Genomic DNA, 19,924 nt, shown 5'->3' with positions numbered 1-19,924 from the left:
GCGCCCCCAGCGCTCACCCTCAACCACAGTGATGGGACAACCTTGGGGTGTTGCCTTTGTAGAGGTTTGTGAGATGCTGAGTCCACCTGGTGGGAAAATGTAGCATTGTTCATTTCCTAAAATGGTAGTCCAAAACCATTGATTTAAGACCAAGGAAAGCTCCGGGGTGAAGTTTCCCCTAGGTACAAATCTAGGATCTACTCCCCCTCCCCCAATCGTAAGCTTAACCATTGTTGGGGGAAATACAAAACTGATTTAAGATCACCATCTTGGGGTAACTTCACCCTACACCCCAAGGAGGAGGTCCGCACAAATTAGGATAGCAGTGTATTTGGCCTACAGTACAGTGGTCAGTGGAAGACCAAACGCACTCCACAGATGGAGCACATTACTTCAACATAGGTTTAAAATGGCCAACTTTATTTCAACACACAAAAACATACATTTTAAGACCGTATTGATAGTGTTTCAGGGTGGTTCATGTTTTAATGCAAGACATTAATACACTGGAACAGGACCATTTTTTTTCTTGAGTGGATGGTCAATTATTTTTACACTGCAAATTGACCACAAAAAGCCCAAAGATCGAATATGACTAAAACAATAATTTCAAACCTTGCTTACATTTGTATACGATCACATGTATCTTTCTATAATGCGTGGGAATACTTTGGAACAGATTTCCAAATAAAAAAATCACACACTTGCCAGTGTTTTTACAGTCTCATGTCCAACAAAAAATTATTATATATATATTAGTACCAGTCAAAAGTTTGGACACACCTACTCATTCAAAGGTTTTTCATTATTTTAAAAATGTTCTACATTGTAGAATAATAGTGAAGACATCAAAACTATGAAATAACAAATGGAATCATGTAGTAACCAAAAAAGTGTTAAACAAATCAGAATATATTTAATATTTCAGATTCTTCAAAGTAGCCACCCTTTGCCTTGATGACAGCTTTGCACACTCTTGGCATTCTCTCAACCAGCTTCATGAGGTAGTCACCTGGGCTGCATTTCAATGAACAGGTGTGGCTTGTTAAGTTAATTTGTGGAATTTATTTCCTTCTTAATATGTTTGAGCCAATCAGTTGTGTTGTGACAAGGTAGAGGTGGGTATACATAAGATAACCTATTTGGTAAAAGACCAAGTCCATATTGTGGCAAGAACAGCTCAAATAAGCAAAGAGAAATTACAGTACATCATTACTTTAAGACATGAAGGTCAGTCAATCCGTAAATTTTCAAGAACTTTTAAAGTTTCTGCAAGTGCAGTCGCAAAAACCATCAAGTGCTATGATGAAACTGGCTTTCATGAGGACCGCCACAGGAAAGGAAGACTCAGAGTTACCTCTGCTGCAGAGGATAAGTTCATTAGAGTTACCAGCCTCAGAAATTGCAGCGCAAATAAATGTTTCACAGAGTTCAAATAACAGACATCTCAACATCAACTGTTCAGAGGAGACTGTGTTAATCAAGCCTTCATGGTCAAATTGCTGTAAAGAAACCACTACTAAAGGACAATAAGAAGAGACTTGCATGGGCCAAGAAACACGAGCAATGGACATTAGACCGGTGGAAATATGTCTGATGAGTCCAAATTTTAGATTTTTGGTTCCAACCACCGTGTCTTCGTGAAACGTAGAGAAGGTGAACGGATGATGTCCACATGTGTGGTTCCCACCGTGAAGCATGGAGGAGGTGTGATGGTGCTTAGCTGGTGACACTGTCTGTGATTTATTTAGAATTCAAGGCACACTTAACCAGCATGGCTACCACAGCATTCTGCAGCGATACACCATTCCATCTGGTTGTGCTTAGTGGGACTATCATTTGTTTTTCAACAGAACAATGACCCAACACACTTCCAGGCTGTGTAAAGGGCTACTTGACCAAGAAGGAGAGTGATGGAGTGCTGCATCAGATGACCTGGCTTCCACAGTCACCCAACCTCAACCCAATTGAGATGGAGGAAAAGCAGTCAACAAGTTCTCAGCGTATGTGGGAACTCCTTCAAGACTGTTGGAAAAGCATTCCAGGTGAAGGTGGTTGAGAGAATGCCAAGAGTGTCCAAAGTTGTTATCCAGGCAAAGGGTGGCTACTTTGAAGAATGTAAAATCTACACTTTTTTGGTTACTACATGATTCCATATGTGTTATTTCATAGTTTAGATGTCTTCACTATTATTCTACAATGTAGAAAATAGTAAAAAATAAAGAAAAACCCTTGAATGAGTAGGTGTGTCCAAACGTTTGACTGGTACTGTATATGCTCATAAAACTTGGTGTGCCGCATGCTGCCAGTTGGGGAACCCTGCTGTAGAAATTACTGGTTCGCATTTGAATACTGGTGACATCACTGTCTTTTGTCAAATTACCAACTATATATATATATTTTTTACATAAAAACAAACTACAATAGGCCTACAGTTTTTAGTGTCATGGTTGGTCTTGTTTTACAGCAAAATGTAGAAACAGCTGGTATGTATTTACGACTGGTTTCCTTGGGGCTACAGTACACAGAACTCATGTTAGCACAAGTCAGCTAATAGCCTACTTATCACAAACTGTGGCGCAATGGCCCTGGGTTTGCTGCTCCATTCCTAAATGGTTAGTCCAGTTCCAGGCAATATAACATTAAAAAGCCATTCATTTCCAAACTCTCCGAGAACAGTTATGCTAGCTAATGCACTTATATCCTGAGGCTTCGGGTGCACTAGTTCGCATAGTGAGTGACTGTAAATAAATGAAAATAAATTAAAGCTAAATGTTTTTGTAGCTAAAAAAACAATCTACATGCTTCAGTGAGCTGACATTCCTATCGAACACACATTGACATGGCTATAAAAAGGCTTTTGACGGTTGATCTGGAAATGGGATGAGATTAAACATGTTAAAGCTCTTACGGTCATTATGAATGCTGGACATACTGATGGATGTTGATGGGAGTCCATTCAACGTTGGTCTGCACTATAGAGTATGTGATCCAGCCAATGAACGGCTTCGAATTCACATAGCCAAAATTTGCATGGCTGGGTTGAGTGGGTTTAAACTCAGCCCATCAAGTGAGAATAATCAGAGAAATGGGTTTGACTGGAATCTTCTTTCCATTTGTACTATGATGTAGACTGGACAGAACCATCTGGTTTTACCCCAACACATACTGTCGTTCAGTTAGCCTGTGTACTGACTACCACCACTAACATTACTACAAAATACGATTTAACCACCAACAATATTAATTTGGCACATTCAGCCCATTTCATAGATGGGATGACAATGTAATATTTCCCATGTGGCTCAATTAGTATAGCATGGCGCTTGCAACGGCAGGGTTGTGGGTTCGTTTCCCACAGGGGACCAGTATGAAAAAGTACATAAAATGTACTGCACTCACTACTGTTAGTTGCTCTGGATAAGAGCGTCTGCTATGACTAAAATGTAAATATTTAGTCATTACTGTATGTGTCTTTCAGCACAGTAGTAGTGCAACTCTTGGCAGGAGGAATGCACAACAAAGTAATCTCTTGATCGTAGTGGTCACTGATAACACACACTCTCGCCAGCACAAAGGAATGCCAAAAGCAGGCCCAACTATGTGCACTCCTGTGTATGATGAAACTTATATAGCCTTTGTGGGTCGGTGTGTATGAACAGGCTGTGTGTCCGCGTGCACATGCAGTCGTGTAAACCAAGGGAGGAGCACAGAGCAGAACGAATGCATTAACGACAGCTAAAAAGGAGAATTGGAACCAGGTGGCCGTTGGTATCATCAGTACTCACAAGTTACAGCCAAGTTGGCCAGAATTGGGCAGCAGAAGTTCAAATTAGCTCCTACTGTCTCTTTAAAAAGGCGCAGTGCAGTCAAAATTCATATTGTATAACTGCTGATTAAACAAACACTGTAAAAACTTAAAAAATTGGATCAGTTTATTTCCTGATAGTTGGTGGTTGAAAATACAATCTACACAGGACATTATAATCAGCAGGTTTGCATGGGCTGGAGTTTCAGCTTTCCATGGTGACATCACTATGCGGTTGATTGGTTAATAGACCAATAACAAAGACAGTTCCAAACCTCTCTTCCAATAACAGCTAGTTTTCCCAGTCTTAGCCATATTCTTGCTTGAGAAATAGTTTTTTGCTAAAAAGCAATTTTTGCCCAGCTGCATTGGGCCTTTAAGAGTCAAATAAAGGTAATCAACCCTACATCTCCTCAGCAGCAAGAGGCGCCAGAGCGCGGCTTCCTGTGCAGGTCCACTGTGTCCGTGGGGATGAGGTGCTCCCCCCTTTCCTCCTGCGCCAGCACCCTCCTCACCGCCTCCTCAAATGCCGCCGCCACGTTGGTCGAGTCCTTGGCGCTCGTCTCAAAGTACGGGTGGCCGCCGTTCTCGCGGCACCACTGGCGGGCGTCCTCGCCCGAAACCTGCCTCTCTGGCACATCCAACTTATTACCCAGGATCACGAATGGGAACTTCTCGGGTTCCTTGACATCAGCGTAGTAGGCAAACTCCTTCTTCCAGTTGTTGAGATTGTGGAAGCTCTGGTTGTCATCCATGCTGAAGGTTAGGAGACAACAGTCGGAGCCACGGTAGAAAGGTGTCCGGAGCGAGCGGAAGCGCTCCTGGCCCGCCGTGTCCCAGATTTGGAGCGTCACGGTGCGCCCGTCCACCTCCAGCTCCTTGTTTAGGAACTCCACGCCAATGGTGTGGAAGAGATGCGTGTCAAACTTGTTGGTGACGTAGCGGTTCATGAGGGAGGACTTGCCCACGCCGCCGTCCCCCAGGAGGATCACCTTGAGCAGGGATGACTTGGCTGTCATGGCTGGGCTTGGGCCTGGGCTGAAGGGTTGGTGGAGTAGCTGGCTGGGGGAGATGGTCTGGGAAGCGCTGCTGCTACCTGACAAATAGATGACATAGTCATTCAGTTTAATCAATCAACTGATTGATTGCTCTGTTAACCGTCTGAGAAAAGAAAATAAGATTAAGAAACACAGATTAACAATATGAACGCAGTACCTCATCTGTAGTCAGCTAAAGTCAAATCAGTCACAATGCTATACAGTCTAGTAGTTGATATCCAATGAAGACGTAACATTTTCCTGCCCGACATTAACTGTTGTAGGAGTTGTAATATTCTCAGCATGTGCCACATGGACAATGATCAGATGAGCATCTCTTAGAGAATCACATGAGCAAAGCTGTTGCCACAGGCCACACACACCACAAGACCGTTGTGTATGCATAAAGCTCGGCTTCAGAGCAGACACGATGCATTAAATACGTGGGGTGAGTTTGGTCGACTGTACAGTGGACAACGATAGGCCTAAAACTTAGTTTAGCCTACCACAATACAGTAGTACCGTAGAGTATGGAATGCATTGTGTAAGGACACAAGAAGAGGCAGTTACAGTAATACATTCTTAATTGTTGCAACACATGCCATTTCTTACCGTTACGCATCAGGGCAAACCATAGCCTAATTCAGCACCTGTTAGATAAAACAGAGGGTAGGACGTTAGACTAATACCATGACGATGATGAACTACGTGACCATATCAAAGGATTCCATGAGGTGCATTTAATGAGGCCTTTAAGTTCCTGAAATTAGAATGAACGTCGTTCATTTCAACCCTATTAGTCTAATGGATGTCTGATATGGGTATTACAATTCCAGGTTGTTGTAGGCCTCGGTTATTAATCCAGTAACACACGAACACACTGACGGGTTCAATGTTTCTGCCATTAAGCAATGACCGACGTTGCACGCTGCTGAGAAAGTAAAGATGAATGTTTTCCTTAAACAAACAAAGACCCAAATTAGTCCAAGAGACCAGGTGGGTCAACCCACTTGCAATTCTATTAATTATATTTAAAAATAATAATAATAATGATAAGAAACAGAAAATCCAATCCCTAACATCCCTGTGAGACCTGTTTGAGCCTTCTTCCAGTGACAGTTTTAAACAGGGCTCCAACTGTTATCTGGTTGGTGATGAATGGGGTGACAATGAGTAGAGAAATATGACTTTATCACCCCCTCAATGCCTCTCCATCACATAAATCCATCAATGTCTTGTCTCGAATTGAGGTAGTGTTCAGCAGCCTCCTCAAATACTGTGACAACACTGTGTCACTAAATTGAAATGACTTGCACCACTGACCTCTAGTCAATGGTGTTAACTACTTCAGAAATCTTCTCTAGCCCTCTCTCCATAATGATATAATAACATCCAAAAGGGTAGTGAAATGGGCTAATCAGCCCAAGTAGGTCAGTCCTGTTAGTCAAATTGGTTGAAGACTTTGCCTATTGTTAGCCGCCTCAGCCAACTACATTGAATTTAATGACTGAGAGAGGACACTGACTGACTGCACCTTTGTTATGCTGCCTTTCTGCAGCTTTGGTACACACACACACACACACACACACACACACACACACACACACACACACACACACACACACACACACACACACACACACACACACACTTTAAAGGGGAAGTAGGCCAACTGTTCAGTTAGAAAAAATATATATACTGTTTGAGCATTATCAGCATGGTAATCAATGGTATTTTTTTTCTTTTTAACTATGGTAAATGGTAATGCTCTATCTATTCAACAGAGAGCCCTCCTAAAATATCCTACCATTGATTTGTAGAACAAGACAATCTGGTCCTATCCCCAGCATTACATCCAACACTAGCCAACAGAGAACTTGGTTGGATAGGACATGCGCAGAAGCTTGGAATGTTTGTTTGATGACACACTTGGATAAAAGTGAACACATATCCATCGCGAACATTATCTGAAAAGGGACGTAGGCTATTTGAAACAAACTTGCTTTGGTAGTACTGTAGGCTGATTAGCAGGTAAACAACAAGACTGTCGTATGGAATAAGTATAGCGGACTCCCATGGCCTAAATAACAAACAAACACTAGGAATAAAGACTGCTAGTGAATATACGGTAAATCACTTGCCGCGTTCAAAACAACTGTGAACTCGGACATCCTTGACTTCAATGTGTCCAATACAACTGGGGGAAAACGAGCTCTGACTGGGAAATATCGTTTTGAACTGTCATCCAACTCGAAATTACAATTCGGAAATTTGGGCATCTTTCTTAGAGCTCCGACTTTCCGACCTGAAGATCACTGACTCATGGTGACTTCTTTTTTTTTTCCAGTTCCCAGTTGTCTCGAAATTACCAAATGCTCGCTTGCCATGAACCACGTAGTGTGTGAAATCATGCGCGTAGTTTAAACATCAGCTGGCTTCATGTAGCTGGCTAGGCTAATTGGTAAAACATATATAGTTAACATTGAATGTGAAAGCCTGAAATATCTAGCTACGAACAGTATGAATTTGTTACAACTGTACCTTGCTGTTTATAATGTACTTCGGCGGTGCCATACCACTCCATCCCTTTGCAAAATCCTCACGAGCGGTTTCCCGGTGACATGGCGCTACTGACGCTCATATGACCGAACGTTTGTCACGCCTACTGTGGGCAAAATGGATAAAGGAAGCTGTTAATGTGTGTGTGTAATTGTGCTTTTACTACTGAAAAAGTATATAAAAGTATAGCAGGAAATTGTAAGTATAGCAGACATTCTAAACACTGATGCGTCATGGCTTTTGAATGTGGCCATGGCAAATGCCCATACAAAACATCTCTGGCAATATTGTGATGACGTCACTGTAATATTCTATACAATGGGCGCGTTCCTCTGCCCAGGAGTTGCTTACACATGTCAGATCTTACAACGCAATGGATAGGTTTTTTAAGGATCAGCTAATTACATCATATGTTATAGCAATCTTTTAGTCAATGACACAGTCAATCACTCAAACACTGCACTTTGTCAGGGATAGCCAAGCCCCATTGTGACAAGAATACGGTTTCCACTAGATAGCACAACCACAAAGTCAAAATTGTCTACAAAAGTCAAAATTCAGGTTAGGGTTAGGCATAACGTTAGCGGTGTAGTTACGGTTAGGTTTAAAATCCGATTTTAAGAAGATAAATTGTAGTATGGGGTAAGTTGAGCCGCCTACAAATGTCTGTACTGAATGAAATATTACCACTACCTTTTTAAAACCATGTCTACACAAATTCACATTGCAGGCTTAACATATGACTTGGTGAAAATCAGTTTCTTGCACATAACTTGCTGACCACTTTTTTTCATGTGGTTTCTTCCTTAACAGACTCCATGAAATGATGACCTCGTCCTAAATATTTGGTAAAAATATACATTTTGTGTATGGTTTCCCTAGAAACAAGGGTGGCTCAACTTACCCCTTTGGCTCAAACTTATCCCACTCTCCCCTACATTGTATTCTGCTGTACCTCAATGTACAGTATCAGCAATAGTGTGCTCTTTGAAAGATAGGAGAATGTGGACTTTCCACTTGATAATGTTTATCTATTGAAATATTATCAGTGTGGGGATGGGCAGAAAAGCCTGCACAAACAATGTATTAAACAGTGTGAATGTGAATGATTGTGAAGGTGTGTATGTTTGTAAGTACCACCATGCACAGTACACACATACTGCCTGAGCATGTGTGTGTGTCTCAAAGAAAGAAAGTTATCAGACAATGATTGAAAAGTTAAAGGCTATAAATAGGGAGACTATCAATAAGATAGGGATCTGCATGGACTTTGGAAAAGCCACTACTTGAAAATACACATGACATACTGATATACTGAAACACAAACTTAATTAAATTGATAAAACATATCTCCAATGACTCTGATACAGATGTCTCTGTAATGTGTACAGACACATTATAAAAACACTGATGAGAACAAATCATATACTATAATCTTACATTTCCTGCTGTTCAATGGCCATTTCAATGAAAGATATAGCCATTTAACAATATAACTTTAACATTCTTTAACAATATAACCATTTATTATAATCTTATGTAATATAAAATTCTGCTACCATTCCATATATCTTCAAACCCCTATCCCTGCCCACAGAGAATAAATCATTAAGCTAACTTTGTCCAACTAGCCTGGATCTTTCTGGAATACTAAGATTTCACTGTCATCACAATGATGGGCTGCTGAGTCATTAGCACTGGCTGTGGGCTAGAAAGTGAAGGATCATGGGAGATCAGCAAGACCCCGGCTGGAGGTTTTTTTCTAGATGGGATACAGCTTATCTCAAAATTGAGATCGTAGCAGGTTACGAGAACTTGAGAACTTACGCAGCAGATTAGTTTAAGGTTAGGAAAATGGTTAGCTAAAATAAAAATCTACTTTTGACATCAATTTGACATAAGCTGTATCTCTTCTAGACATGACCCTGCCGGAGCTGTATCATGGGCTGATTAATGGGTCACATGCTCCTTGTGCTGCTCACAAGGTCACATGACCACAGAAGGCCACATGGGTCTTACTCTGCAGCTCAACAGAAATGTCAACATAGGGACTACATCTTGTGTTCTCACACACAAACAGACCCCATGCTAAACACACGGTACCTATTAATGCCAAATGAGAAAGAAATTGTAAAAAAAAGAGAATCACATTTGTAGTACAGTATGTAGCTCAGCAAGTTTAATGACAATTTAATGCATACATAATTATGTGGTAAAATGTTAAATGTAATTCTTAATTTCTGTCATTAAAACATGACATTATTCAGTTTGATAGGGAGAAGACATATCAGCAGGATCTCGACAAAAACAAAGCAGGCATTTTACATGCCGCTCTGGTACCACTGCTCCCCACACCTGCTACAGGTCACAAAGGTCATGGCATCCTGGTCTGCGGTGGCCTGGCGAACCCACGCTGGCAGAAACACCGTGCCCGGGACACCTGCGTCACCCTGCAGTCCGACCCCTCGCACCTCCTGCACCGCAGCTTCTGGGTGGGTGTCCCCTCCACCCCCTGGGGGAGCTGCCTCTCGTTCACCCCCCGCGACGAGCACTCCTCCCTCAGCCGCTGGAGCTCCTCGTTGGCCATCTCCTCCACAGACATCCCGGCGAAGACTTCCGGCCCCAGGCTGCCGCCCAGGATACCACACCGAAGGTGGCCGTTTTTGGGGTTCCTTAGGTTGGCCACCTTACTCCTGATGCAGGCCTTGTATTTGGCCTGGTTTGCATGGTGCAGTGCATGGATGTGCACCTCTATGACGCGTGCCAGATCTGCAGTCTTCCCCTCTGCCTCCTTGGAAGTTTCTGGATTGAGGGCACCAAGGAGGAGCTGGATACACTTTGTCCTCAAAGCCGACTCAGAGGAACCCTTACAGGGGGAGGGTTACCCAGGGAAGTGGTGGCAGGAGTTTCTGACTGCTTTGAGAGGGTGGGCAAAATTGACCCCGAAGACAAATCACCAGCTGCCTGCCACGATGTCACCCCTTCTCCCTTAGCTCTCCCACACTTGGTCCCATTTGTGAGTGTTCTGTTCTCGGACCCAGTATGGAAAACCACATGTTCACAAGACGCACCCATCTCCACTGGTTTACTAGCATCACCAGCAGCTAGGCCACCTCTGTCTACCAGACAAGCTTTATCAGCCAGAATACTCTCTCCAACGACAGTCAATTCTTCTTTGCTTCCCTTCTCCTTTGAGATGTGATAGGGCTGGCTGTAGAGTTTCTTCCATTTTGACAACAGGTGCTTGGCAGTTTTTTTCACTGAATGGTCTGAGCAGGTTTTGAGGAGTCTGTAAAGGATCCTGACGATATCTGTGCCTTGCAGCTGCTCACAAGTCACACAGGCATTATCAAGGGCGGGCAGGAGAGGTATAATGTTGCCATAGTTACCCACCCTGTTAAATATGTCAATTTGGAGAGCATGATGAGTGATCTGTTCTGTGTCCATGGTGGTCATATTCTTAGAGACTGTGGCGGGAGAAAGACATTGATATGTAAATGTGATTTAGGCTACAGCTTTTGTAGGGTCATGACATTTTGTTTGATATTGGCATTGGAAACCCTTGGGCCTACAAACATTTCTGCAGTTAATACATTTGTTTATGCAATGCTTTGAAGTGTGGCAGACACATTTGTACAGAATTTTGAAACCAGATTCTAAAATGCAGCTAATACACTTCAGGACAGGCTACACTAAAATGTATGTTGGGAAAAGGAAGCTTTGATGCAATATGTTAGCTAAATTCTATCACACCAAATATAATTTAAAAGCCCCAAACGTTATTCATACCCCTTTAAGGTTCGAAAATTACAGCACAGTCTACCACTCGAATCGAATTGCAGTTCTCGAGCTGTCAGCCACCATATTTGTTTTGTTTTCCAAACCAGATCTCCTTTTTCCGAAAGAGGGCGTCGCTCAGCCAGTCCGTGTCCAACTGTTACTTGTTGCAATGGTGTAACAGGGTGAATCTGCCCTCTCATTGGCTAGAAGGATCCCACCTGATCGTGACTCCTCCCGCCTGCTTCCATCTCTGAGGAAAAGTATTTCCATTGTTAGAGCGTTCACTCGACTATCTTGTCAATATAATAGAAAATCTTTGATTGTAATATGTTCATGTGACTTTTTGCCACGTATGTTTACATTTCCATTATATTAAATATATTGTAGGCTAGGTTGAAAAACATATTAGGTAGAAAATACATAATAATAATTAATATTATATAAATAAAGCCATATCTACCCATATCACATTGTTTTAAAGTATTGTTTTGAGGTCACACCTTGGTCAGCCATAATAGTGTTTGTTGTGGAGTTGTTTGTGGAGAGTAGATGACATGTTGGAGCATTCTCTTAAGCAACAGTGCTGAAACCAGTTACTTTTTCTGCAATGCAGCCAATGAACGAAAGCTAAGAACAGGAAGTATACAAGCAAGATGAGGCAAGTCTGTCAGTTGTGAAATGGAATACCTTTATGTTATGTAATAAAGTGAGCAAGTTGAGGGAGAACTGTGGAAACTGGCACATGACATCTGGGATGTGAAATAGTGGCTAGCAAGTTTGCCGCTAGGCAAATAGTAAAATGGTTAAAGAAGAATAGGCATGAGGATCTTTTCCCCTTCTCTCGCTTGGGAACTTTCAAAGCTAACAGTTTGCAAAGCGACAGGTGTTAGATGAATGTTTGAGCTATTCCCTGTTTGGTATGACATAAAGAAGAAAGGTAAATGTTTGTGTTGCATTAATATTGGTAGCCACATACTGGTAGGTCTATAGTTAGAGCAGTAGGCATTGCTAAGGTGTGGCATCGTACAGTAAACCTGTACAGTAAACCAGGATCAAGTTTAACACACAATGACTGTGTGAATGTGGCATACATTATATTATTCATGTGTTATCATTTTTATTGATTTTATTTTATTTAACCTTTATTATTGAATGGGCAGTGTGTTTAATGGTATAACTTACCTAGTCTACATTACACAAGTAGCTGTGCACAATGCGTTTAGTCCGTTAACAGAGAATTAGTTGTATGTAACTACTGACTTGTTTTTTAAATGTAAAAGAACAAAAACGAAAATAGTAAAATAAATGAATTTAAAAAAATTAAATAACACTGACTTCAACCTTTGGCATTGCTTTTCCATGACGTCATGGTTTGCATTGAAGAGAAATAGATTTTTTTATATTCATGCAGTTATGCTCTTGAGCAGGGATTCCCAAACTCGGTCCTGGGGCACAAATTTGGGAATCATTGGCCATAGAAGGTAAGCAGAGTAAAGGTATTGGGAACCTGTAATTGGTATAGTGAGCCCTTGTGTTGTGGGGATTTAGCTCTATTTTTAATTTGATGAATACAAGGTGACCTTTTCAAAAAACTAAGGGAGAGTTTCACCTTTTCTCTGAAAGCCTACATGCAGGTGATAGTTACAATACTCAATGTTCTCATAAAATCTTGCCACTCCTATATGTTTAGGCCTCCTATGTACTGTTTACAGCAGGTATACAGAGGTTATGTGTATGAATATTATACTTTTTTAATACAAAGGATCAGTGGGGAATAAAACTGAATTCTCAGAACACGTTAAACTCACCCTTATCATGCTACAGTATGGGGAAGGAGATGGGTGGAGTCAGGTTGGTCTGTTGATTAGTCAAGGGGAAAACCAGCTGTAGGCCTACCACAACATCGACTAGCCCCAGTGTGCTGCTCTAACTGCAACCAGGAATGACTGGACTTCCTAAAAACCCGCACCAGGCTCCTTTGGATCTTATTGAATAATTTGCTTGGCCCGCTACCGCAGTCCGTCCTCCCTGCACTCGTGCGTTCCTTGTACGTGGGAATGGAATTTTACCAGATGGTAGTGATGATGATAACGATGCTCAGATGTGTTATGGCCACAAGGAGGCGCTCTCTGCCTTATGATTGTATCAGATAGACGTGATGGCGTAGTGTGCTTTGTCACAGTGTCTCCTCCTCTATCACACAAATGCGCACACACAACCACATCCAACGTCTCTGCTTGACACCTCATAAGGAGGGAACTTGTTTTAAAGCATGAAGATTCTCATACAGAATGAGCAGGTAGAAAAGGAATGTGACCAGTCCCCAAGCTCCCATCCCTTACAACCAAATATTACCATTGCCTGCACCAAGGTACCTCCCATAAATGTTTCATTTTCTCCCTGCTGCCAATAAGCAACTTATTCTGAAAAGGATTTATGTTATTTGCTAATCACATTTAGTGAAAGGATTGTGTCTATGTTGAATGTGTCATGATGTCTGTTAAGCCAGTTCACTTTAGACTCACTTACAGCAGTGATATAACTGCATCATCTCTGCATCAGTCTGTTAGGGGAGACTGGAGAGATGGATTCAGTCAGTATTGCAGACAACACAGTGTACAGGAAGGGAGGGGGAGGCTGACTGTTCCGGCTAACACACACACACGCGCGCGCACAAGGGCACGCACGCACAGTGAACTTGAGAGCAGACAGACAACAGGGATGGGGAGGGGGCGGGTTAGTGTGTGTGACAGATTTTGTTATCCCACAAGGGATTCACCCCTGCTCGCTGAGCCTGAACTCTACGCATCTGTGTGTTTACTAACAAAGAGTCTCACGAGACACGAGTACATCATCTCAGGATACTATTGGACCGCCTATCTGTTACTGTATGTTTGACCCCCCCCCCCCCCCCCCCAAACGCCCATGCCTCAGTATATGAGACTCCACAAACAGCCAGCGAGACGAAACTATAGACTGTTATGTCTGAGGTGGGGGGGATGTTTCAGTCGGTCTGACAAGAGACGTTATTGTTTTTAATCTAGAAATAGCTGAGAAGAGATATCTCCTGTCCTACTTGTTGTTATTAACTGGTACAGTGTTTTGTGTTTCATTTTCCCCCCCCTACTGTGTCTGTTTTCCGCTTGTATTAATTTGCATTGAGGCTCGACAGCCCTCCAACTCAACTCTGGACCTCAAAGCTAGTTCCACTGCGTTCTTTCATTGTTCCCCTCTAATCAGGGACTGATTTAGACCAGGGACAATAGGTGTGTGCAATGAATTATCAGGTAGAACAGAAAACCAGCAGGCTCTGGACCTCGTAGTGTAAGAGTTGAGTACCCCTGCTCCACAGCATGGTTCATAATTCAGATGACGATATCAAAACAGTCCATGGGAAATCTGGGTGAAAGTATGACTCATTTCAAGTGCGCTGCACAATTGATTAACATATTCCATTACTCCCTTGACTGAATGCATATATACAGATGCTTACTGCCTTTCCATTGTCAAGTGAATGTGAATGATTGCACTTAGTATCGAAAGTATTGATCTCTGCCACTCTCACATTGTTTGAATTATGTATTTTGATCCATCCTGCTCACCGTAGGCCTCGGATCACAGTAAGGTATTTTCTGAGAGGGAAAATGTTTCTGCTCAGCCACTGCTGTGGTTTTTAACACATGTCCACCCGATTGGCTGTACAGTGTATTTACGATTTGTCACTGTGGTGACTCATCACATTGTTTTCCCATAAACTCCCATCGGAGAGATGATTGGTCTCACGGGAAGCCGCAGCCCACCAGAGTCCTTATAGACACAATCGACCACATCCTCCCACCAATGCTTAGAGATATCCAAAAAGGGCATGCAAAGGAAGTTAGTAATGCCTCCTATGCCTGTTGGGTTGGATAATACTTTTCTCGTTAATCATCTTGAAAAAAACGTATACTTAAAAATTGGAAATCAACCAAATCCTTCATCGTTAATAAAATGGAAAGGTCAAATGCTTTATTATCTAAATGTTGGGCGTCAGAGAGAAACAAAATGGCGCCGTTTAGACCATGTAGACCGTGTGGAGTTGTAGGTGTGATATCGTTGATGTTTGTGTGCGTCTGTGTGCTGTTGTTTGCATGTGTTCGTTGTGTATTGTTTGAAAAAGAAAATGTATTAAATCGTACTCAAAAAAAAAGTAACGCCTCCAATGCTCGTCATATGATGTATCTGGAGGTTTACGGTTGATTCATGGTCACTGTGATGTGGTATGAATTAAATGCTTTAGGGGGGAATCTGTCTGGTACTGTGTGTGTATCAGGTATCTGTTTATTTTGCATACTCCAACCATAATGAGACCAGAGGCACCCTCATCGTTTCAACAGACACTCAGTCTACTGTTGCTGCAAATTGCAACAATACTTTTCCCACACTCAATCGCTCACATTCATGTCATATAACAGACACTCTTATAGGAGCAATTAGGGTTAAGTGCCTTGCTCAAGGGCACATCAGCAGATTTTTTTCACCTAGGTGACTGTTATTTGAACCAGCGACCTTTCAGTTACTGGCTCAACACTGTAAACCGTTAGGCTACATACTCATACTACACAACCTTCACTTCTCCTAACTTGAAGAGAACAGAAAGTCCAGCCTCATCTGTATTCCAAGGGAAGGGAGTGACATAGAAGGAACTTTATCAGTCGTGGTAACACATTTACGTATATGAATGTGTGTACACAGGTGTGATAACCAAGGTCTGATAAGAGGTCTGACAGTGGCACTTTGTTTTGTACGGTCACACCCTGTGTGTCATAGACTATTCCACTACAAGTAACATGGTTGTTGTATTATGGTTTGCATTGGCCCGTTACTTACAGTCACTTCAGAATGCAAGCACATTTTATATTCATGATATGTACTGTACGAGTAACGGGGGGGGGGGGGGGGGGGGGGGTTGGACTTCAAATACTTTTTGTGGGCAGTGTACTTGAACATATCAGAATTTGCACACATAAAGGTGTTACAAAATGTATATACTGTAGGAGCTATTGGATAATATTAGATTTGCATTAAATGCATGAAGCTGTTTATGATGACTGTAGAATATACAGATTGAAAGGTATCTGTCTGTATATATAGTACCAGTCAAAAGTTTGGATACACCTACTCATTCAAGGTTTTTCTTTATTTTTACTGTTTTCTACATTGTAGAATAATAGTGAAGACATCAAAACTATGAAATAACACATATGGAATCATGTAGTAACCAAAAAAGTGTTAAACAAATCAAAACATATATATTTTTTGAGATTCTTCAAAGTAACCACGCTTTGCCTTGATGACAGCTTTACACACACTTGGCATTCTCTCAACCAGATTTATGAGGTAGTCACCTGGAATGCATTTCAAATAACAGGTGTGCCTTGTTAAAAGTTAATTTGTGGAATTTCTTTCCTTCCTAATGCGTTTGAGCCAATCAGTTGTGTTGTGACAAAGTAGGGGTGGGTATACAGAAGATAGCCCTATTTGGTAAAATACCACATCCATATTATGTCAAGAACAGCTCAAATAAGCAAAGAGAAACAACATTCCATCATTACTTTAAGACATGAAGGTCAGTTATTCCGGAAAATTTCGAGAACTTTGAAAGTTTCTTCAATTGTAGTCACAAAAACTATCAAGTGCTATGATGGAACTGGGCCTCATGAGGACCGCCACAGGAAAGGAAGACCCAGAGTTACCTCTGGTGCAGGGGATAAGTTAATTAGTTACCAGCCTCAGAAATTGCAGGCCAAATAAATGCTTCACAGAGTTCAAGTAACAGACACACCTCAACATCAACTGTTCAGAGGAGACTGCGTGAATCAGGCCTTCATGGTTGAATTGCTGCAAAGAAACCACTGGTAAAGGACACCAATAAGAAGAAGAGATTTGCATGTGCCAAGAAACACGAGCAATGGACATCAGACCGGTGGGAAAACTGTCCTTTGGTCTATTGAGACCAAATTTGAAATTTTGAGTGTCTTTGTGAGACGCAGAGTAGGTGAACAGATGATCTCCGCATGTGTGGTTCCCACCGTGAAGCATGGAGGAGGAGGTGTGATGGTGCTTTGCTGGTAACACTGTCTGTGATTTATTTAGAATTCAAGGCACACTTAACCAGCATGGCGACCACAAAATTCTGCAGCGATACGCCATCCCATCTGGATTGCGTTTTGGGAAAGGGGGATACCTAGTCAGTTGTCCAACTGAATGTATTCAACGGAAATGTGTCTTCTGCATTTAACCCAACCCCTCTAAATCAGAGAGGTGTGGGGGCTGCCTTAATTGTCATCCACGTCTTTGGCGCCCGGGGAACAGTGGGTTATCTGCCTTGCTCAGGGGCAGAACAACAGATTTTTACCTTGTCAGCTCTGGGATTCAATCCAGCAACCTTCCGGTTACTGGCCCAAGGACCTAACCACTAGCTTAGTGGGACTATCATTTGTTTTTACACACCTCCAGGCTGTGTAAGGGCTATTTGGCCAAGAAGGAGAGTGATGGAGTGCTGCATCAGATAACCTGGCATCACAATCACCCAACCTCAAACCAATTGAGATGGTTTGAGATGAGTTGGACCACAGAGGGAAGGAAAAGCAGCCAACAAGTGCTCAGCATATGTGGGAACTCCTTCAAGCCTGTTGGAAAAGCATTCCAGGTGAAGCTGGTTGAGATAATGCCTAGAGTGTGCAAAGCTGTCATCAAGGCAAAGGGTGGCTACATGAAGAATCTAAAATATATTTTGATTTGTTTAAGACTTTTTTGGTTACTACATGATTCCATATGTGTTGTTCCATAGTTTTGATGTCTTCAACTATTATTTTACAATGTAAAATAGTACAAATAAAGAAAAACCCTTGAATGAGTAGGTGTGTCCAAACTTTTGACTGGTACTGTGTATATATTACTTTTCTCAAGAGGACAGGACAAAGGCTGAATGTACTCTACTGCTGTCCGTTTTGCCCCCCCCCCCACCCCCCTTTCTCTTTTATGGTAATTTCCATTGTATGATTGGCATGAAAACCAGATATCCCACAGTGAGGATTCTTTGGCCTGTGGCGTGTGTAGGACGCTACTCAACCGCCCCTTCCCTCCAACTCTCAGCACCCCCAGCCCTCCCTCCACTCTTCCTCCCCTGCAGATTTCCCAACTGTGCATTCCTTGGGCCCCTGTTATACTCCCAGCGCCCCTCCTCTCCTCCCCTCTCCTCCTCTCCACAGGCAGATCCATGCATGATAGACAAACATGCAAGAAGAAGAAAAATGGAAAAAACAACAGACATTCACGTGACTTAACAGGGTTGGTACAGTGAAATAAGAGAGAAAGATAGTGGATAGGGAAGGGTTAAAAGAGTGTTTTGAAAAACAAGGGGAGTGTATGAAGGGAGAGAAAAAGGGAGAATGAGAGAGAGGGAGAAACAGAAGGTGGGGAAAGTTATTTCAGTTGGACTGGTTCTTCACTTTTTGATGTAGCTTCTAGGGCCAATCGTCAACTGGACTATGGTATATGTGTAGTAGGGAGGAGCTTTGTTTCATGGGTATGTGGCGGAGAGTTTGTTTGACTTGTCTTCAATGCAACTCCATCTGCACACACCCCTCCTAGCCACTATGAGCACAACATATTCCTGCTTGCTCATATGGCAAAGGCATAAACAAAGAGGAGGAGAGCCCTCTCTCTTCCCTGAGTGCCTTCAGGAAGGACCCTCAAAGATGTCCCACTCCTGCACCAGGCCTACCAAACACAGCTGGTGTGTGTGTGTGTGTGTGTGTGTGTGTGTGTGTGTGTGTGTGTGTGTGTGTGTGTGTGTGTGTGTGTGTGTGTGTGTGTGTGTGTGTGTGTGTGTGTGTGTGTGTGTGTGTGGTGTGTGTGTGTGTGTGTGTGATAAGGGGAGTTTAGCCTTCTGGGGGTAGTAAAACAACTTTGGAGGACATCCAAAGACACATTACATCTTACCATCTACAACCAGTAACCTCTTCAAGCTCTCTCTCAAATGTATAGATACTTAACCTCTGACCCAGTGTTAAGGCCGTCTGTCTTGAAAAGGACTAGTAAACAGAAAGAACACGTGTTCAACTTAGACAATCAGACATGGTGTTGGGGTTGGTTTTGAGTAGATGGGAGAATGGGTTGGATGTACAGTATTGGTAGGATGTAGGCCTACTGTACCAATCCTCACTTCTCTTGCATATCTCTGGACTGAGATCAGTGTTTGGAACCGTAAACACCAGAGCCAGTTACGAAGATTTGTCTGATCTCTGTTCACTCCCCTCATCAGCACAACCATCAGCTATCTGTCACTTTGCTAATTTCAAGGGAGTCACGTAGAAGTGACAAGTTTCATTTAGAGAAGCCTCTCTCACTCACTTCCCTGTTAACATTTCATATGCAACCTCATCTCATCGCCAAACAGGAACTGAGACGATCAAGTGAGAAATCAACATCTCATGTTTAAGGAGAAGTGTTAATGCTGGTCTATAGTAGCCTACATATAAACTAGTTCGACTAGGCAGATCATATGCCCGTAGGGCAGAGAGAAATGGAAGTGTATGTATATATATATATATCTTTTTATGCAAACGCCAACCACAGGAGCCTGTTTTGCCGTGGGACGGAGAGTAATTTTAGCAGTTTTAAAGCTAATTACCTGCAATTCTACACATTTTGCCATGACTTATGCCATGTTAATGATATCTGAGGGGTTTTTTTG

The 19,924-nt window shown here is 42.3% G+C and overlaps 1 protein-coding gene and 1 pseudogene across 4 annotated transcripts; both read right to left on the bottom strand.

Moving 5' to 3' along the window:
* Positions 1 to 4,045: 4,045 nt before the first annotated feature.
* LOC120051310 (ras-related protein Rab-9A-like) lies at positions 4,046 to 8,409 on the bottom strand. 4 transcript variants are annotated; one of them, XM_038998122.1, is made up of 4 exons: positions 8,309 to 8,409; positions 7,387 to 7,510; positions 5,458 to 5,495; positions 4,046 to 4,904 (listed from the first exon to the last, which is right to left on the bottom strand). In XM_038998122.1, exons 3-4 carry the CDS (start codon positions 5,465 to 5,467, stop codon positions 4,222 to 4,224), a joined length of 693 nt encoding a protein of 230 aa, XP_038854050.1. In that variant the 5' UTR covers positions 5,468 to 5,495; positions 7,387 to 7,510; positions 8,309 to 8,409; the 3' UTR covers positions 4,046 to 4,221. The 4 variants fall into 4 exon arrangements, with proteins under 4 accessions (XP_038854050.1, XP_038854053.1, XP_038854052.1 ...); XM_038998125.1 differs by having other exon boundaries at positions 4,046 to 4,900; XM_038998124.1 differs by having other exon boundaries at positions 7,387 to 7,507; positions 8,309 to 8,365.
* A 1,152-nt stretch (positions 8,410 to 9,561) lies between these two features.
* The window catches only part of LOC120050749, a 43,983-nt pseudogene continuing 33,620 nt past the window's right edge, over positions 9,562 to 19,924 (bottom strand).

The sequence above is a fragment of the Salvelinus namaycush genome, chromosome 7 (assembly GCF_016432855.1).
Source record: "Salvelinus namaycush isolate Seneca chromosome 7, SaNama_1.0, whole genome shotgun sequence".
NCBI classification, from domain to species: domain Eukaryota; kingdom Metazoa; phylum Chordata; class Actinopteri; order Salmoniformes; family Salmonidae; genus Salvelinus; species Salvelinus namaycush.
The sequence above is the reverse complement of the archived record's forward strand: the minus strand, read 5'-3'. Positions and strand labels throughout refer to the sequence as shown.